Below are 19,822 nucleotides of genomic sequence, written 5' to 3' on the forward strand. Positions count from 1 at the left end.
GAACACGGTCCCCTGCGTTTCTCGGACCTGGTTTATCATCGAGTTTGGGATTACAGCTCGCGAGACTTATAGAACTCACGCTGCAATGCTTACTCACCTTTTGAGGCGTCCGATTCTATTTTTATTCTAGATTTCAGAAGCAAGAGTGGAATACCCCCATCAAGGGACAATGTGGTCCGACAATCTCAGAAAGCCCTATTAGAAACGGCCTTGGGTCATCGTCGACTCACACCCCATTCTTTTCGCGGTGGAGATGCCACTTCTGCTATACGGCATGGAATCGACTCAGTAAAAGTTATGCTGGCTGGCAGACGGAAATCTTTAAAAGCCTTTAAAGCATATGTTGATCCCTCACCTGTCTAAATTTGTCATTCCAGCTGTTTCGTTATGTGATTAGTATTTCATCTTATTTTATTTCATTATTTTAGATGGCTGTCCACTGCGGACAATATTTTGATGTCATTCACGTTGTTATTATTGCGACCATTCGATCTTTTTACCTCTTGTTCGAATTCTCAACTACTCGATATCCATTTCCGGATCTTCAATTATAAGAAATTGTGTTGGTAATAGTTTCTGTTGTTCTCGAAAGTAAAATTGTAACCAATTTTCTCTTGATCTGATCACTGATTGGATCCTCTAGATCTGATCACTAATTGATTTCTTTAATTGAGCCGGACACGAGGTTGTTACTATCCTTTATTCGTGGCTGGCACCTTATCTGCCCGACAAAGAAAGTCCTTAGTTTACTGTTGGGCCTCATAGCTGCCAGTAGAAGAGAGCATCGTACCTTAGGATCAGATGACTGCCACTGCTAGATACCTGTTCTGAGGTGACTAGCGCAATCAAATGTCAGTCTTAGATAGGGCACGAGTTCGCGCATAATGCAGACGCATTCCTCTTTGAGATTCATCTTTAGATCCCTTGGAGTGGATCCAGGAAGCCTCCAGAGCCTTGCGCGTCGCAATACTAGGTTCGCGCGCCAAAATCGTGATCTAACTTCAAAATCTTCTCCGTCATGACTCCGCACCCAATTTTGCACTCCATTGTAGTGCAAATACGATCATACAGGCGACTGCGAATGAGCCGCTGCCTAAGGTTACTAGAGGCGAGCTTCATGATGGCAACAGATCCTTCAAGTTTATCTCTTACGTGATAGAACGTCGATAAAACCTACTTCCCGTCACTATGAAATTCAAAACGCATGTTTCACCGTAAAATATTGGAGGTGATACATGTAAATAGGCAACTAAGGGAAGAGGAACGTGTACCAGCGTGTTGCGTCTAACGTACCTCGTAAGAACTAAGACGAATACCATGGCGTTTCTCAGAAGGATTAGGGAAAATTAAGCGGGACCAAATTTTACACTTGTAATCTACACAACAAACTCTATATTTATCCATGAAGCTCACAGTATCTTCAGCTTCGTTATACAATGCCTTTAACTGACGGATTAACTTTCATCCAAGTTCTATTTGGCCATGTCCTCAGTTTTAATTTCGAATACACCCACTTCCATTACACGTTGGCTTTTTTTTGCCGTAATGGTTTGGATCTGCAGAGCACGTCGTAAAATGTCCACCAGACAATAATTCTCCATCGACATTATGTGAAAATTACCTCTTCTTATTTGCAATGGTTCTAATGCCATGATGTCCCTGAAACAATCAATCCAGTAATGTTTTGCCTCTACACCGTTTCTGGGTAGGATTTTGTTCGAGCGAGTTGTAGGCGTATGAAATTTCAGGTTAAATTGCTGCTCTAAGTTTTTTTTTGGCATACAGTTGATATTACTTGAAAATTTTTACGAGTAACTCTACACAGATGTACAGTACGTTGCGGTGTTTTTGTGTAAGTTTTTTTGTTCGTTTTTTTTTAAGATTCTAAGAATTATCTCGTATTAATCTGCCTCCCGTAGCGACTTTTAGCATACACTTTCGATGCTGCCTTTGAACACTGCTGAGATATAATGAACCCTCCTCGTCTGATTCTTTTCGATCTCGGCGCGGTCTTGCTTCATATAAGAAACACTCTTCTAATGATTATGCGAGTGAGAAAAATATTTCTGGCAGTTTTTATTCTTTGATGTTGGAATGTGGAGCTTCTTCTTCAGGCACAATGCAATGTTGAACATCTTCAGGCTGCGAAGATATTCGACATAACCTCTGCATTGCATATGCGTAGTTATGCGGAGGCACGAAATTCGGTGATCCCAATCGAGCTGCCTCAGTGTTAACGTCTGTATGATGTCGCGTAACGTCCGAGCTTTTTTGTTATTCGAATGAGAAGTGGCGGGTGACTTAAAGGAGGCGCCGGCAACGTCGACTAACACCAAAAGAATCCTAGGGTTTGTCTGTGTGTTTGCTGCTGTTACTTTCAATTCCTCAGACGAAACATTATCCGTTGAAATAGAAAAGTTGACTTGAAAAGTCATTGAGCTCAGAATATGACGCGGATGGCACATTCTTGTGCGACAAGTAGATCGTCATCGAAGATGACCGGCTGTGAGGAGTACATGAGGCTCTAGTTGGTAATAGTCACTAACGTACAAACCACAGCTGCAAATGATGCTGCGGCAGTGACGAATTTTGGTTCTGGGTGCGATGCTTCGTGGGCAATAGTTTTGCAACAATTTTTGATGTCCATATAAAAGATGTTTGTCTTTCCTGTTGCATTGAAGAGTGGGACGTTGGCCATCCAGGCACTAGCACAGAAAAAGTGATAATGAAGGTCTACGCCGTGATGCCAGATATTTCTTGCTCAGTGATACAATACCCGTTTCATTCTTGTTCAGATGGAGCACTTCCGGTGGAACATGACGTTACCAACAAGCTTTCTTCAAGGACATATGTTTCGCACCGTGACCGCTATCCCGGTCGTAGGTCTATCCTTGGCATAACTGGTGTAGTCGGCTCAAAACGACACGAATCACGAGTGCAGTTGCATTTGCGTACGCGCTCAAAACGGCGCGGTGGAGGCAGCAGTTCAAACCGAGTTGGGATCGTGGGAAACTGCATGGGTGATGCCAGCAAGGGTTTCGCCACACTCTTAGCCGCTACGCTTCAGCGAAGCGCCTCGAGAGAAGATGCGTACGCGATTGCGTACTTTCTTCACGTCGTTTTGGCTCTACTATACTTAGCCCTCTGAGGATAGGGCGTAGATCAGTCAGTGTTGCAGGGGGTCAGGAGGTAATTAGGCCTGTATGATAATGAGGCGCAAAATAAAGCTGTAACGCACAAATTATAAAGACAAAAAAATATATCGTGAACGCAAACAAGAGTAGAGCACAATAAGAATATGTTACAGAGTCAACAAGAACAACAGGAAAAATTGCAAATCAAGCACAGCGCAAATGAACATAGGATTTGAGGAGGTACAAGCATGGAAAAGTCGTCTCTCATAACCACCACCACAGGTATTCATGTCCATGAAAATTTTCTGTCACGGAGAATGGTATGTAGAAATAGTAGAGTCAAAACGACATGAAGCACGGTGCAGTTGCGCAACTTTTGCACGCGAGCGTAGCGGTTTGGATCGAGTGAGGACCCCTTTTACCACCGCTCTTTGCTGCATTTCGCGATGGTCCCACCTCGATTCCAACCGCTGTCTCCACCGCGTCGCCTCGAGCGCAACCGCTTACGCAACTGCACCGTGTTTCATGTCGTTTTGACCCAACTGTATAAGATTAACTTGAAGAGTTATGAACACTGTTGCATCCGAGATCACAGATAAGGTGCCATGTAAGAACCCAACAATATTAAAGAAATCTGCGCTATGATCAAACTGATCTCTTTTTTTCGGACGGGACTTTCTGGCACGATATATAGTCGGGTCAATACGACATGAAACACGAGTGTAGTTGATGTGCATTTGCGTACGCGCTCGAAACGGAGCTGTGGAGGCAGCAGTTGGAACCGAGGTGGGCCCGTCGCCAACTGCAGCGATGGGTGGTGCCAGCAAAGATTTCACCACGCTCCTAGCCACTACGTTCCACCGAAGCGCCTCGAAAGAAGCCGCGTACGCAATTGCGTACGTGTTTCATATCGTTTTGACCCTACTATAGGTTTATGCAGAATTTTTCTTTCTCAAACTAGCCAAGCGGGACTTCGATCGGTTTCTGGGAAAGGTCCCAAACTAGGATAATTAAACATTCGTTCTTAAGTCATAAAAATACATCACAAATAAAGCAGATTGAATGATCAAGAGATAGGTTGACAAATATGATAGAAACGCTAAGTGAGACAGAAAAATATCCCCATGGACAAAAACAGTGCGGCTTATGTAAACGCTCCCTTTTATATGCTCTCTCATCGGCAAAGTGAAGGATTCCATAAAAAAATTTCACAGGACGCTAAGGGATATTCCATGGTTATAGCGAGTAGTGGTGATCCTCCGGCGAGTACAAATGTCTCGTTCCATTGAAACATGATGTCGAAAATGTGACAGAAATCTGGTAGTATCTATGTAGTTTTTGTACATGTCGCTTTCATACACGCTCATCAAACTTGAACGATTCTTAACAGAAAGCTATCAATGCGCTATCACATCTCCAGCGGATTGATTAACACAAACCACCAAATCCTTTTTCATTTGTATAAGAGGGACATCAGAAATTCCCTATTGTTTGCTACCTTCTTGTTTTTTTTTCAGCTACGATTTAATCGATGGAGAAGCCTAATGGATTTTAGTGGTGCCAAATAGTTCTATGCTGAACTATGGCAGAACCTTTGTTTCTCATTGTTCACAAACTTTTTGCCTTGAAGCAATTCGTGGCATTCGGCTTCTCGCAGCAGTTTTAGCGGTGGCAGTCATCTGAGAAACAAGGACAACTGCTCGCGCACTCCGGACTTCCTGAAAAATGGCAGGTATGAATGGATTTTCTTTCTGCTTTTTTTAAAATACTCGGACTCCTGGAAATAGAAAACCAGTTCACGGATAGTTCCTAGTTCGGTTGGAATTTTCTTTGGTCAGCAATAAAATGTTGCGAAACAGACGTCTGTACCTTGTAGGCAAATTTTCAGATATTCGCAAAACTGCATTACTTACAAGAAGGTGATTAATTCCTATGATGTTCTTACTGATATTTTCAACATATTGTTGTGGTTTGTGGGAGACGTGTACACCAAGCTGCTAATCCACTGAACAGACAGAGGCTGTGGATGGTTAAGAAAATGGTTAAGAATTTGAGGATTCTAGATTTTTGCGGTGGATTCGCCATAACTTCTAGAAAACTGACTACTTGAAGGGAAAGATATGAAAACCCACGATAATACCACAAATAAATGCCATCACTAGAAGGAACTATAAAATAGTTGGTCTAGTAAGCAATTTCATGACATTTTTTCAGGAACTATTTGTTAAGCTGATGATAGTATATAACAATGTCTAGTAACCAATGAATACTTTTCCAGGTTGTGCTCACAATCGTTCCTATTTTTGCTCGGTAAATCCATTGTTAATGCATAGACAGCCCATTTCCCAATTTACAAAACGGAAATGTAAGAACAACATCTGCAGACGCAGAGGAAACACGATACTTTTGAGATTAACCGAATGACTTGGAGAAATAGCTTTTTCCTGCCGATGCTGGCGTGATTGAAGGTCATTTTTATGCACTTTTCTTCAGCTCACCGGATGTCAGCGTCCGCAAACCTTATGTAGTTTTTGCACAGCCTGGCTTAGTATTACACCACATCTAATCTTACTATAAGGCGAATTTGAGGTAAAAGACTTCCTCATCACCTGTGAAAACGGACTCTCATTGAAATAAGTTAATTAAACATAGTACTTACAGTCAGATGGTATTTGTGGATAAGGTGTAGAGTGCATGGCATCAAACAATCCGCCTGAGATGCTTCACTGCGTTCACTTCAATTTAGAATCGTTTGAGGTTAATGAATGGTGTTTAGCCTATTCAGTGACTTGCGTCGGCCAGTCGATGGATGTTTCAAGTGTTTTTATCCTCGTAGATAATTCTAGTAACAATTTATTGACCACGGAGGGATGAAAGACTTGGCTGGCACTAAGGTGGACTCGAACCTCCGATCAATCGTGTAGAAACAGCGGAACTTCTTACTGACTGCGCTACGCCCGTCCTTGTGGAGTAGTAGAAAATTAAAAGACTTATGATATGCAGTATGAGGGTGGTGAGTCCGTTGAAAACGATGTGATTTGTAGCGTTACGTAGGGTATAGGGTACGTAAAACGTGCTGTAACATGACGACGAGACGCGCCCTCGATGAAGGCCTGCACAAAGCTCCTTTCACAACATGCAGAAAACTCCCCTCTTTTCTTCTTGCTTTTTACAGTTCTACAATTTTTTATTATAGTGCATGGGTTTGTGGGTCCATCACGTCTTATCAAAATCCTGTCCCATTGGTTTTCTTTGGCTGTCAGGGTGCTTCTAAGACTTTAGTTCGCAGGGATTCAGCTTCTGTCCGTTTTTTTCCTACAATTGTGCATTATTGGCGTTTGTTGCAGTTGGAATCATAAATAAAATCCCAAATCCCAACCATCCTAAAAGGATGCTAACTGTGTACGGTTACACAAAAAAGTGGCGCAGTTTCTGGTAACTGGAACCTTTGAGGAGATGCCGCCTCCTAAACAGCAACCACCTTTAAAGGCACCGTATCACAATAATAATGTGGTTCCTTCTATTCAAATAAAACCAATGAATAGACTGCTGGGACGGTGTGGAAGGACCGGAACGGTGTATGCAGGTGCGCGTTCTAAAGTATCTTGCAGGTTGCAAGGCTGTTCCCACCCTGCGTTCATGACAATTACGGAAATGTGAGCGGAACCACGTTTGTTTCAATAATCTACAACTCGAACTTTAAGATTTCCCTGAGGATTTCGGACTACCCCATAACAATATCACGAGATTGATACGCCAACCTCGTGGTATTGTTATTATTATTGATATTATTACAGCTAATATTCCCATTATTATTACAACTATTGTTAATAGGCGCTTGGAGCGCAGCCGGTAGCAAGTCCGCCTGTGGCTGCACTTCGAAACCACCTAGCCCCATGTGAGCTTTTCATCCCTCCGGAGACGATAAATTGGCATCAGACTTGTCTGGGGGATGAAAACGCTGACTTGACAATTCGGCTAGCCCCCGCAAGTTATTCTATAGGCCAACAATGAGTTCACGAAACCTTATCGATTCCGGATTGCAGTCGAACGTGTTGGTGTGTGACAAGCAGATTGACACGCCTGAGACATTATCCTTTACTATTATTATTCTTGTGGTATTTATATTTACTATGAATTTATCGGTTGTCAACTTGAAGCAGAAATCAAGATAGTTAACAAACTTACGGCTAACGTTTCGGCCTTCGTCAGAGTCTCGAAAGTCAGATCGTTCGTAATATATCCTCTCAAATGCCTCATCCGGAACAAGTCATCATTCCCTAAGATGCTACATTCGAAATCGAAACCAAAAGTGTCCAAATCGTTGTGCTTACCCAAGTAGCCGCATTGCCGTGATGTTAGCGGACCTCCGCGTCATAAAATCGCTCCGCTAATACTAATTAGGATGCGACCCACATATAACCCCGTATATCAAAACTCGAGAAGGTCTTGAGACAGAGTCAACTCGTTGGTCACGGCTACTGCACTGTTCCTTTCTATTCATTTTTGGACTTTTAACGTTTACATATATTATATAATGCCTCCAAAGTTCTGCGAGCCACAATTATATTGGTTCTTATATAAGATAGTAGCAGCTATACTGAAAGGAGCATTTTCATGACATTTTCCGCCATGAGTTCCGAGAGGGGTTGCTGCGTTTGAATGTTTCATTTCATCTAGGTGTTCTTTAATACGAACACAAGGAGATCGGCCTTTTTCGCCAATATATTGTTCGGCACATGTTTTGAACGAAATTAAATAAACTACACCAGAGATCATGCAGTCGCTTGCCCCACCGAATGGACACATTACACAGTTTGAAGTCAGACAAATGTGAACGTACATTCTGTTTCGGACCAACTAAGTCTATGCCAAGATTCAAGGAAGATTGAACTTTCGCAATGTGAATTTATTTTGTGCATATGTTTTGATGTTGTATCTACGAGCAACGCGTAACCTTTTGTTTCTGTTCCAATTTGTTAAAGGCATCACTCCACGAATTTGAGGTGGTACGGATTTCCGGTGGAGTATTCGTATACGGCATAGTAGATTATGGGGAGGAGAGTGATTCCGTCCATTTCTTCCTAACTGCCGTAAAAAACGGCCCGGAAGATACGGCTTCGGGCGTTCTGGCGCACTATTTTCTACAAGGAGTTCAACTGGAGCGCGCCAGCCTTGTGCGGCGCCGCATCTTCCGGGCCGTTTTTTACGGCAATTAGGAAGAAATGGACGGAATCACCCTCCTCTCCATTATCTACTATCCCTTATAAGAATACTCCACCTGAAATCCGTACCACCTCAGATTCGTGGGGTGATGCCTTTAACAGAATGCTTTGTAGTGGTTTAGGAAACATCGCATCGGGACAGGTAGGCGATCAGTTTGCATTTGGATAGAAAAAACCACGTGGCACCAGAAATTTGAAACCTCTCTCGGAGCCCATCAAAGATGACGATATGGCTAATAATGGTCCATTCCACACTATCCTGGCAGATATCGGACTCGCACTTGCAGAACCTTAAAGCCGTCATAGACAAGCGGTGAAGATCTACAAATAAACAGAATATAAGCTCTAAAAAGTAAGGACTTGAAATCAGTTAATTAAATCTAAAAATTAAGGACTTGAGAACGCATAGCTGTGATGAACGAAGCGGATCTCTATCGAGACTTTTGTATCTGTCATAAGCCGGTTGCATCCTAACTGCTCTTAGCGAGTCTATATTTTAGCCGTTTGCAACACTGCTATGCTACTACTGAGGTAGGCGTAGCGGTTTAGGCCCTTTTGATCCTAAACCAATTTACAACATAAAATGTTTGTTCCCCACAAGGATCAGCTATTGTTTGTTTATCCAGTTCTGAGGCCTTATCTGTTCAACTGATAGAACATAGAACTTTTTTCCTAGCTCTTGAAACAAATGTCTTGAAATTAAGGAGTGAGTGGGAGGATCCCGTTGTTTTACAGCTTCATAGTTCGGAAATACTTTTGCTTTAGAGCTTTTCAGTTTTAATACTGCATCATTAAGTCTTGATATTTATTTCTTTTTGTACATTCTTCAGTATTCAAGGTGATTTAGTGGCCGACCAAGAGCCATCGCAGTGGGGAATCAAATTTGCATGTAAAATAGCTGTGACGCTTTAGCAAGTGAAGAAAATGCGGTGCTACCACGGAAGATTCATACGATCTCTGTTCTCAACGATTTGTGGCCTTTCCGGGTTTTTTCAAAGTTACTACTGATTTTCCCTTACTCCTACACTCAGCGATCTCGTCTAAAATGTAGACTTTAAAAACCTCTCATAGGCACCTCAAAGAGTTAAAGAATGGTCAGTTGCAGTTTTCTATTCTATTGTATCTCTATTCTATCATCTCATCTCTTCAGGACATCTATTCAGCACATTTTACTTTTGTAGCTTCTTCCTAGGGTTTCCTTGAACCAGGACCAAGCGTGTGATAAGATTTTCCAAATGGAGGTCGTAAAGGGAGAAGCTTGCCGGGGAACGGCGTCGTACGGGAGTATGTAGGGTGCAGCAGTGAATGGAGGATAACATGATAACCAGGACAAAATATTGCGTAGTATTAGATAATTGCATACATTATAACAACATTTTGTTTTGAAAATGTACAACGAGCTGACAATTTAACAGTGGGACGACACAGGTCCGACACCCCGTTGAGTCAAATTTCTGCAAAAGACTTAGAACCTGGTACAACTTTTAGAAGATGAAAAATTTAATTAGAGTAGTTTTCAGCAGTTTAAAGGTGGATAAAGCAGAATTTAATAACCAAAAAACCTCAGATTCTGTGCACATTGTTATGTTTTTTGGAAGATCGCAAATAACTTCGTGATAAGAGGACCGAAAGAAATAACTTTAGTAGTACTTAACTTTACTTAAGGTAGTTTCTCAGAGAAGAAGTTTTGGCCTAAAATTAGTCATATCGCTCTTTTTTCTCACCTCCTAGTCTTTTTGGAATTTAGATGAGACAAAAATGGAAAAAAAAACGTTGTTACAATGTTACAACAAGTTACTGAGTTTTATTCGGGATCACACACTATTCGGCGAGCGTGCAAAGTCGAGACTTTTCTCCATTCTTTTCCCAGAAAAACGGGAAGGCGTTTTGAAGGATCACACATGTATTCGAATAGACGGATTAAGGAAATCCTTATGCGCAAACATTCTTCCTTCCTGTCTGGTTCTCTCAAAATTTACACAGGAAAAATTGCTAGAAGGTTTCTTGAAATAGCAATATGAGTGTTTTGCAGGGCTTCTTCTCTGAAAAAAAAAACCACCCAATATTTCCATTTGGTCCTTTTATCACGAAGTTGGTTGCGATCTTCCAGACCTAACAACGTTCACAGAGTTTGAGTATTTTAGCTCATTGAATTCCATTAAATCCACTTTCATATAACTGAGGATTGCGTATAATTAAATTCTACATCTTTGAGAAGTGGTTTCAAGTTTTTAATCCGTTTGCAAAAATTGGAGTGCCGAACCTGTGTCGTCCTATTATCATTAGTGTAGGAACAAAAAGTTGGTTCCTCGATTTTTTTGTTTCTCCTCTTATTTGACCTTTGGACCTGGCTCTTCTCTTTTTTGCCGTATTTTCTACTTTAATCAGTATTTAAAGATATTTCATAGATTTTAAAAGTAGACTAGAAATTAAAATATTTCATTACCAGTATTTCAGAAACCTTTCAGCAAATTCGCTTGTTCTGCTACCTGGTGTTTCTTCGCTTCTGCCACTGTGTAGCTTCTTCTGGTGCCAATTTTCACATTTGCCATTTATTTCTCGGGTAGGGGGAGGGAGTTGGTATTCGAGAGGAACGTGTTTTATTACCACCGCTGACCCTGTCTTCAACACTTCATTATTTACTTAATCTTTACTTAAACTTCTATGTTCCGCGCATTATTATAATTCATAATAATCTTACAATAATGAGTGGGAGAACAAGAGGTTTTTTTACATCTATAGCTTTTACTCTCGTTTGAAGATTGATCCTTTTCTCTTGCAACATTGGCACAATTATATATGGAAGAAAAAAAAGAGAAATAAAACAAAAAAAAATAGAGAGAGTAACGGCATATCCACAGAACAGTTAATCACAGAACTTAGAATGAAGTGCTTTTAAAAGCTTGAGGAAAAAGAATTGCAGAAGAAATCATTTGCTCTTCAAGTTTTCAGAAGGAGTGATTTTTCTTCCTTTTTTCCAGAAAAACCAGGTTTTGTGTATGGAATGTTTCGTCCAGCACTCGTTTTAACCTCTATCACTATATGACTTGTTGTGGCACTTATTGACAAGAGTAGTTCTCCTCAATTCATTCTCTAAAGGCATAAATATTCCATTGTGAAGGTATGAATATGAGCAACTAACTACCTTTGCTCAAGTTTTTAAAATCACTTCATTCCAGCTTTCATAATAAACTATTTTGTGGATGTGCCATTACTCTCTATTTGTTTCGTATATAATTGTGTCATTGTTCCGAGGGAACTGAGTCCTCGCTGTAGGATGAGATGCCTGGCGGATCCTTCTGAGGCCACGACCTAGATAGCTGAAAGCTGCACAAAAATTCAAGTGAAATAGAGGAAAGTTGTGTATTTCATCTCAACTCTCCCTCTTCACAGCGTGGAAAACCACGTATTTTTCAGTTATGAACCTTAAAAATCAGATTGTTGTCAAAAATAATTATTCCTATGAAAATAAAATAAATAAAAGAAAATCAATAAAATCTTCTACCAAACCCTTTCTAGCTGGAAAAGTAGTAGAAAAAAGTAAAAGTCATTTAATGAACTTGAAATGTGTCACATCCGCAGAGTTGAGAAATTTTTAGAACTATCTGATATACACATGAATAGGGTACCAAAACGTTCACGACTAAGCCTTTTTTTTACGGATTTTTAGCTATAAACTTACGTTTTTTGCATTTCGTTTGCACCTAATTTCATATATCCTCAAGGCGCAATTATCTCAGAGTCTGGTCCCCTAATGTGTAGCAACTGGTAATTTGGTAAAAAGCGCTTTCACAAAAGATTTCAATTTCAAGATAGGCTAGACGGATAGATCTCGTCATGCCGAGTGGACTGATGTCCACATGTCATAATATAGAGCAAGAGGAATCAAGTTATGGAGAAAAAAAAACGAAGAAAACGCGTATCCACGTTTTTCCCGGAAAAGAATTCCCGTGTCTACTGTTCCTGTTACATATAGTCACAGTCATGTATTGTGGAAATAATGTGAAAAATACGATAGTTGTTAGTTAGTTCCTTAGTTGAGTTCCTCAATGCTGTGGGATTAGCTCATAAGGGAGGAGACATTCAAAAAAGAGATAAGCGAGAAGCAGTAATTTAATTTTCTTCCGCGTCTCCATAAAAAAACCACCATTTGCACAGAACAATCACCTTGGGTACGAGAGCAAAAACACAATTAAGTGAGCTCCAGAATTTATAAGCATATGCAAACGAGGTCTTCAGGAAGTGACAAGAAATTACGCAAAGTGAATTTAGCGAAATGGCGTTTAAACAAGTCACTGAATAAAATGCAGTCACATGATTTTCTTCGAGTTCCGGAAAGAAATGGATCAACGATTGTCGAGAAGGTGATTGTGTATTGCGCTGCGCTTTGTCAAACATCCGCTTGGATTCTGCCCCAGAGGAAGCGTTCAGGAGAATTTTTAAGGTTTTTCTATCCACCAGTAAAAGAGAAGTGGCTGTAGTGTAGTCCATTAGTATCACAGCGAAAAACGTCCACAATCTTCGGTTCACAAAAACAAAAGTTTTCTACGAAAACAAGTTCGAGAGGGTCATTTCACCTCATGGAATGAGGACATGATGCGCATGAAATGTGTTGAAGCGGTAGTGGTCTCAGTTACCTATTTTTACTCTGGTTAAAGGAAACGCTTGCGGAACTCCTCTCCATCTTGTGGGCCATTTTGTTGGGACTTTGTACCTTGTTAGCACAACATTTCTCGCGTAATTACTGTTCTGTGATTACTGTTCGGAATTTTCGGTGTATTTTATCCAATTATCCTATCGACGTGCAACCAAATCACAATGTGAGGTGAAAACAATAATAAACCAATATTGGCTGGGAACTGGATGCGTAAGCATGTAAAACAGTCAGTTGAACGAACAACAAAAAACAAGGTCTCTTTCAAAGATGCGGCATTCAGAAGAGCTCATCATTGCAGTTCGCAGTGGTAGCATTCCTCTCCACCGCGTCACTTATCGTCGCTATTTCCACAGCGTCGGTTGGAGCGCAGCAGCTTACGTATGTAGCTGCACCGCGCTCCATAAGTTCTGTACATTCTACGCTTCGCAATGTCGAGAACGTTGCAGCTGAAGAACTTTCCGCCCAATCACCTTGATCACCTTGACTCCCGTTGACCTTCGAACTGGTCGAGCGGACTCCAGTAATTCTTCCATTTGTCCCGGTCGCGTGCCAGAGTAGCCCAGTGGTTCCTCCTTTCGCGTGGGACACGAAGAGCATCATACTTTTCTTTGAAGGACTTCGTGAAGAAATCTGACCATCAGGTCGGCGGTCTTCCTGTAGTGCGCTTAATATCGCGGGAAACCAGTCGCTCACGGCTCTGGTCCAACGGTTGTCGTTAAAGCGCATCACGTGTCCGGCCCACCTTATTTTACTTTCCTTGGCAAACGCGGCGGCGTCTCTAATCTTCGATCGCTGACGTAGGAGAGAATTTCGAATCCCGTCCCTCACTTGCCTGAAACGGGGTACTCCTAGCATCACTCTCTCAATTGCGCGTTCAATGACGCTCACCGCGTTTTCTTCCTGCTTGCGAAATGCCCAGGTTTCCGAAGCATAGGTCAAAGCAGGAAGTACGGTGGTGTTGAAGAGGTGAGCACGGAGCCGGGTGTTCCTGGTCTTCTTCACTACATCCTCGATGCTCTTATACGCTCCCCAAGCCGCTCGTCTCCTCCTGCCCAGCTCGGGGGTCAAGTCGTTCATCGTGTTCAGTTTTCGACCCAGATAAAAGTAGCTGGTGCATTCGGACATGTTCGTTCCGTTGAGCGTGAGTGGGGCATCCGAGACCCATCCGTTCCGCATGAACATCGTCTTGTTTAGATTTAGCTGAAGACCGATGCATCCACATGTTTCGTCGAATTCGGTCAGCATTCGTTCCGCTTGGCTGATGCTAGGTGTTATCAGTACGATGTCATCAGCAAAGCGCAAATGGTGTAGCTGCCAACCGTCGACCTTCACTCCCATGTCGTCCCAATCCAACTTTCGCATTGTGTTCTTGAGGGTGGCTGTGAATATTTTGGGTGAGATTGTGTCACCCTGTCGAACCCCCTTCTTCACGTCAATGATGATATTCTCATAGAATGGCGCAATTCCGGTCGTGAAGTTACTGTACAACTCTCGAAGTACCTTTATGTACTGAGTAGGGACGCCTTGATTGTCCAAGGCTTCCATGACTGCTTCCGTCTCAAATGAGTCGAAAGCCTTCTTCAAGTCGACGAAGGTGAGACAGAGCGGCATCTTGTACTCTCGTGATACCTCAAATGAGTTTCGAAACAGTGTGAATGTGGTCGATCGTGCTGAATCCTTTTCGAAACCCTGCTTGCTCGCATGGCTGTCCTTCATCCAAGGCTCTTTCAATCCTATTAAGGATCACTCTTGTAAAGAGCTTGTAGATGACGGACAGTAAGCAGATTGGGCGATAGTTGCCGATGTCATGTGGATCTCCCTTTTTATACAGCAACACAGTCTTGCTGGTCTTCCACTGTTTAGAAACCTTGCATTCCGACAGGTAACGTGTAAAAATCCTCACCAGGGTGTTGATGAGTGCTGGCGGAAGGTTTTTCAGTTGTTCTGGTCTTATTCTGTTGGAGCCGGGTGCCGTACGATTTCTTACCGACATGATAGCATGTCGTATTTCGGACGGGAGAACCTCTGGATTGACTTGTCCGTCTTCCCTCAGATGGTGAGGAGGCAAGTGGACATGGCTGTCGAAGAGATCGGAGTAGAAGTCGTAGATGATGTTCTCCATCCCCCTTCTCGATGCAATGGATGTTCCCTTCGGGTTCCGAAGAGCACTCATCCTCGTCTTGCTACTGGCGAAGTCTCGGCGGGCATAGCGGATGCTTTTCCCCTCCTCTGCAGTTTCAGCCAGTACTTCTGCCCTCCTCTCTTTAAGGTCTTCCTTCATCGCCTCTCTGCAAAGCCTTACGAGCACGGACGTGAGTTCTTGGTTCCCTGCGGCTCGTGCTGCTCCACGCTGGCGTATCAGCTCAAGAGTTTGAAGAGACAGGCGTCTCTTGGTGGTTTTAGAACTCTCAGCCTTCTTCGCGCAGTCGTGAAGGTGTTCACGAACCGCACATATTCCTCGTCGATGTTGTCTATTGCGGAATCTTCCCAAAAGCCGGCTAACGTAGCGAAGAGATCCCAGTTGATGACAGTTCTGGGACTTCTCCCTCTCAACTTGGCGACTTTCTTTGCTCTCCTTGTGAAAGAAAATCTTCCTCGGAGGAGGCGATGGTCCGATCCCGCATAGAACTTTGGTACAACAGCGAAGTCCGTCAGGCAGAACCTTTTATTGACGATGATGTGGTCTATTTCATTACGGTACCCTCCACCGGGTGACTCCCACGTCCAGCGTAGAGAGGAGGGCTTCTGGAATTGCGAGTTCCCATGGATGGTCTTAGTCGTCATGATGAACTCGCAGAGCCTCTCCCCCTGGTCGTTCCATTGTAGGCTGTGGGTCCCGATGTGAAGTTCCTCCGGCGTTCTTCTTGGGCCAACTTTGGCGTTGAAATCGCCAATTATGAAATTGTAGAAGGCATGATCTTCTCGGTAGAACTTCTCCAGATCCATATAGAAAGCTTCGACTTCTTCTTCTTCGTAGCTTGATGTTGGAGCGTAAGCGACGAAGATAGTCGAAGCTGGTGTTGGACCACATCTTCTCATCCGCAGATGTCCGATTCGGGTCGTAAGTTAATCGAAAGAGTCGATGTTCTTTGCCATACTCGTGTTGACGAGGACGCCAACTCCACCAACACCTCTACTGTCGCATGTTCCTATGAACAATTCTTCTCCAGTTTCATATACGGCGTTGAGAGGGTGATGTCGTCACGTCTCGGTCAGTCCGATGACGTCGTACTTGATCTTCTTGGCTAGCATCATCAGATCTTCGATGGCCGCTTCCGATGCAAGCGTTATAAGTACAGATCGCCATCCTAGTCCTTTTCCGTTTTGGTAGCCTACATGACTCCTGCAACCCCGTCCTACCTGGCGCTACCGTACCAGGCTTTCCTCCGGAATCAGGAGACTCTTTTCTATTACTGTGTTTTGCTTAAAAATTTTAAAACCCATGGGCAGGTTGCAAGCCTCTAGTCCCATGAGTTTTTGGGAGAACTTCCGTTCTCTCGGAGTGGACATTTGGAGCTTATTTGTTGGAAGCGACTCCGAAGCGCCTCCCTTGCACCTCCCAGTCACTTGATTGCAGGCTTTTGGCCGGACCGACGTGCGGGATACAACGATGTCATGAGTGAGTCCTGGCTCAGCAGAAACAGGGAGTCCATCCTGAATCCACCTGCGTCTTTGGGCAAGCATAAGGTCGCTTTTGGCCCGCGATTAGCCCCCTATCCGCCACCCGGGGACGCACCACGTAGCCTCGCAACTAACCGGCTGTGATCCCTCTAGTGAGGGAGATCCGTGGTTCCGCCCAATATGTACACGGAAAGTACCACAGAATAATCAAGAAGATCATTCTCGATGTTATTGTAGTAACATGCACGTTCAATTTGAAAGTAGACTAGTATTTCACGAAACGAAACGAGAAATCGCTAATTTTTCTGGTGCACACAAATTCACTTACAACAAAATGTCATCCAATTTGTCTTCAGTGACTTTCTTTATACGCAGTCTAGTCTAAATTTGCATCCCCTACTTCCCTACGTCGATACTTTCTGGACTTTTTTTCCGCAAAGCACCTATTCGTTTAGTTGTTTTGTGAAGCACTCTACCCCGCTCCGACATTGATGTGATTCCGATGCATTCGCTTTCAGAATTACATTCAGCGTAGTGTCTGAGCATTGAGTTGCTGTCTACAAGCATGTTACCGCCCGTGTTAAATGAAGTTTTACAGCTTCCCCTCAGTGCCATCTTTGAGTTGTCCATCGTTGCCTTTCCTATTGCTGCATCGATCTGGAGTTAATCTTGGTATTTTGCAGACATTTTGGTCTTGTGAAGAAAAAAAAAGAATAGAAAGCTGTAGAAACTAACCTACCCAGAAGTCAGGTGTCTGGAGTAACTTTATCTCATTTGTTTCCAATCCATGGCTTGAAGACTGTTTTAGAAGAGATGAGCAATTCAAGGTTTTGAGATTTTTATATGGACTTAGAATAACAAGGGGTACTGATCTTTACGATATGAACCCTAAAGAACCTTATTTGCCGCAATCGTCAAAACTTTGAAGAATTTTTTCTTTCAGAATTGTGGAGTTTGTCTTGCTGATATTAATGAGAAACTCCAATCAAGCAGACATGGCGTATCTATGAGGTCAGTCATAGAGTGTTCAAAAAAAAACTGCTGAAAGGACGGCAGGATTTTTTTTCAATATTTGTAAAGATTTTGTTATACTTCGATGGTTCCCTTGTGGTGAATAAAATGGGAGCTCCAAAAGATTTTTGTTCCTGTGAATTTCTGCCTTTTATGGATCCTACGATGAAGGCTACTTCTGCGTTTTCTTCTCATTACAAAATCCTGGACAAACCAAAAAATTTGGTTTTTACGAGGCTATGCCGACAAAAATTTCACCCGCGCTTAACGAACGACAAATTAATACTGAACAAGTTATATTCTAAGGGCAGCGTTTTGATAAATCGTCTCTTAGTGCCTTCTTGAACTTTTCATTCATTTCTAATGAATATTGAATCTGAAAAAAAAGCCGAGACGCTCCATTCTAAAAGTTTTTTCATGCAGTTGTCGTAATCGATCATTTCAGGGATCAATGATCGACGTTCTCTGACGGCATCACTGCATCTTCTCACTCTTCAAAACGTTTTTATTACAAAACTAACGCGTGATGAAGATGAAGATTTAAAAACACAGTAAAAAGGTAAATTAAACATATTGAAGTAAAAAGTAGTAAACGTTAGCATGGAGACGAGTAATTAAGTGCTTGTCCATTTCAGAGTTTCAAAAAACTTGCCTTAGATCAAAATAAACTCGTAAATGGATATATATATATATATTCTAAAAGTGAATATATATATTCGCCGACTGGCTCAGTAGAAATGAGCCAAAATAGAATTTTAAAAAATTCAAAAAATAAAATTTTTTTAAAAAGAATTTTAAAAAATAAAAAAAATTAAAAATAGAACTTTTGTGAAACCTTTCTCAAATAATTTCATTTCAGAAAGGCACCTTATATTACGTGCAGATCTGTGAGGTGCTTCCAAGGAAATCATAGATCTGTACTGGTGTGAAGTGCCGCTGGCAATGGGTGCGTGTGAGAGAGTCGTTCATTGCCCCACATTATGTATTTATGTACATGCTGATCTGCATAAGTGATCTCTGTTCAACTATGCGCATCCAACAAGTGATCTTCGCATCGTCTCTCTTATAAAATATTTTAGAACGTTTGAAAATTATGCATGCCATTTTACGTAGGGCCAGAACTTTTAAATTCAGTTAGGTGAATCTTCTTCGGAATCTGGAATTTCTTAAGATAATTTAAAAAATACAGCAGAGAATTATTAAAGTTAGTTTGCATTCATAAAAAAGGATGGTTGTGACACTAGATATACTTTACTTCGTTCAAATCAGCACAGGTGAAGTGATACATTTGAAATCTGACCAATCTGATCTAAGAGCTGCCAAATCCCGATCTGATTCCGGCTACGATTTTGTCATGAAACCAATTCACAGCAGTATTTTCATATCCAGAATTTTCAAAAAAAAGATTTTTTTCCGTTGTCTTTTTTGTCTCTCTTTCTTTTTTTTTGGAAAATATTTCTTACTGTCGTCTAACAATGTGCTCACCCTTTTATGCATTTGTATGAAAAGAAATGAAAAATATCGGTAGATGCCAGTGTTTCCTCAAGTGATAACACTATTACCAAGAATATTTGGTTCAGTATTGTGGTTTACGTAAAGATTTCCAGCTTTCTTGTGCTATAAATCTTTTATTCTCTAATTAATATAAACTTTGTTTTTCACAATATCCTGAAGTTTTATTATCATTCGATTTCGTATCATTATCATTTCCCAGTAAAAACGATATTTGAATAAAGTCTTCAAAACCTGTGAACAAATAAGTCTAGAGAACCCAGAAAAATGTACTTTTGCAAAATTTTCATTTCTTTCCGTTTCTTTAATAGATGAGAATTTCATTTTTACAGGAAACCCCGGCAAAAACATTGCGAGGAAGTTCTAATTATCAAGTGCTTCAGATATTATGCGAAAAATAAAACCTAGCGTAATTCATGTATAATCTAGTCAAATAATAATCTATTCATATATTCTAATCATATAATCTAATCATATAATAATATAATCATAATTTAAATATAATCTTAACTTCTATACAATCAGTATCTATTCACGATTAAAGGCATCACCCCACGAATCTGAGGTGGTACGGATTTCAGGTGAAGTATTCGTATACGGGATCGTAGGTTATGAAGAGAAGGGTGACTTCGTCCATTTCTCCCTAATTGCCGTAAAAAAAG

The 19,822-nt window shown here is 41.6% G+C and overlaps 4 protein-coding genes across 4 annotated transcripts; all 4 read right to left on the minus strand.

Annotated features, from left to right (window-relative positions):
* Positions 1-13,292: 13,292 nt before the first annotated feature.
* On the minus strand, positions 13,293-14,627 carry RB195_001071 (uncharacterized protein; the record flags this gene model as incomplete). Its single annotated transcript, XM_064197676.1, has 1 exon — positions 13,293-14,627. One exon carries the CDS (start codon positions 14,625-14,627, stop codon positions 13,293-13,295), a length of 1,335 nt encoding a protein of 444 aa, XP_064053557.1.
* Positions 14,628-14,646: 19 nt separating this feature from the next.
* On the minus strand, positions 14,647-15,297 carry RB195_001072 (uncharacterized protein; the record flags this gene model as incomplete). The annotated part of the gene is made up of 1 exon (XM_064197677.1): positions 14,647-15,297. One exon carries the CDS (start codon positions 15,295-15,297, stop codon positions 14,647-14,649), a length of 651 nt encoding a protein of 216 aa, XP_064053558.1.
* Positions 15,298-15,374: 77 nt separating this feature from the next.
* On the minus strand, positions 15,375-16,055 carry RB195_001073 (uncharacterized protein; the record flags this gene model as incomplete). Its single annotated transcript, XM_064197678.1, has 1 exon — positions 15,375-16,055. One exon carries the CDS (start codon positions 16,053-16,055, stop codon positions 15,375-15,377), a length of 681 nt encoding a protein of 226 aa, XP_064053559.1.
* A 162-nt stretch (positions 16,056-16,217) lies between these two features.
* On the minus strand, positions 16,218-16,700 carry RB195_001074 (uncharacterized protein; the record flags this gene model as incomplete). The annotated part of the gene is made up of 2 exons (XM_064197679.1): positions 16,218-16,348; positions 16,457-16,700. The coding sequence occupies 2 exons, from the start codon at positions 16,698-16,700 to the stop codon at positions 16,218-16,220; spliced, it is 375 nt and encodes a 124-aa protein (XP_064053560.1).
* Positions 16,701-19,822: the final 3,122 nt, after the last annotated feature.

Source organism: Necator americanus, chromosome IV (genome assembly GCF_031761385.1).
Source record: "Necator americanus strain Aroian chromosome IV, whole genome shotgun sequence".
NCBI classification, from domain to species: Eukaryota; Metazoa; Nematoda; class Chromadorea; order Rhabditida; family Ancylostomatidae; genus Necator; species Necator americanus.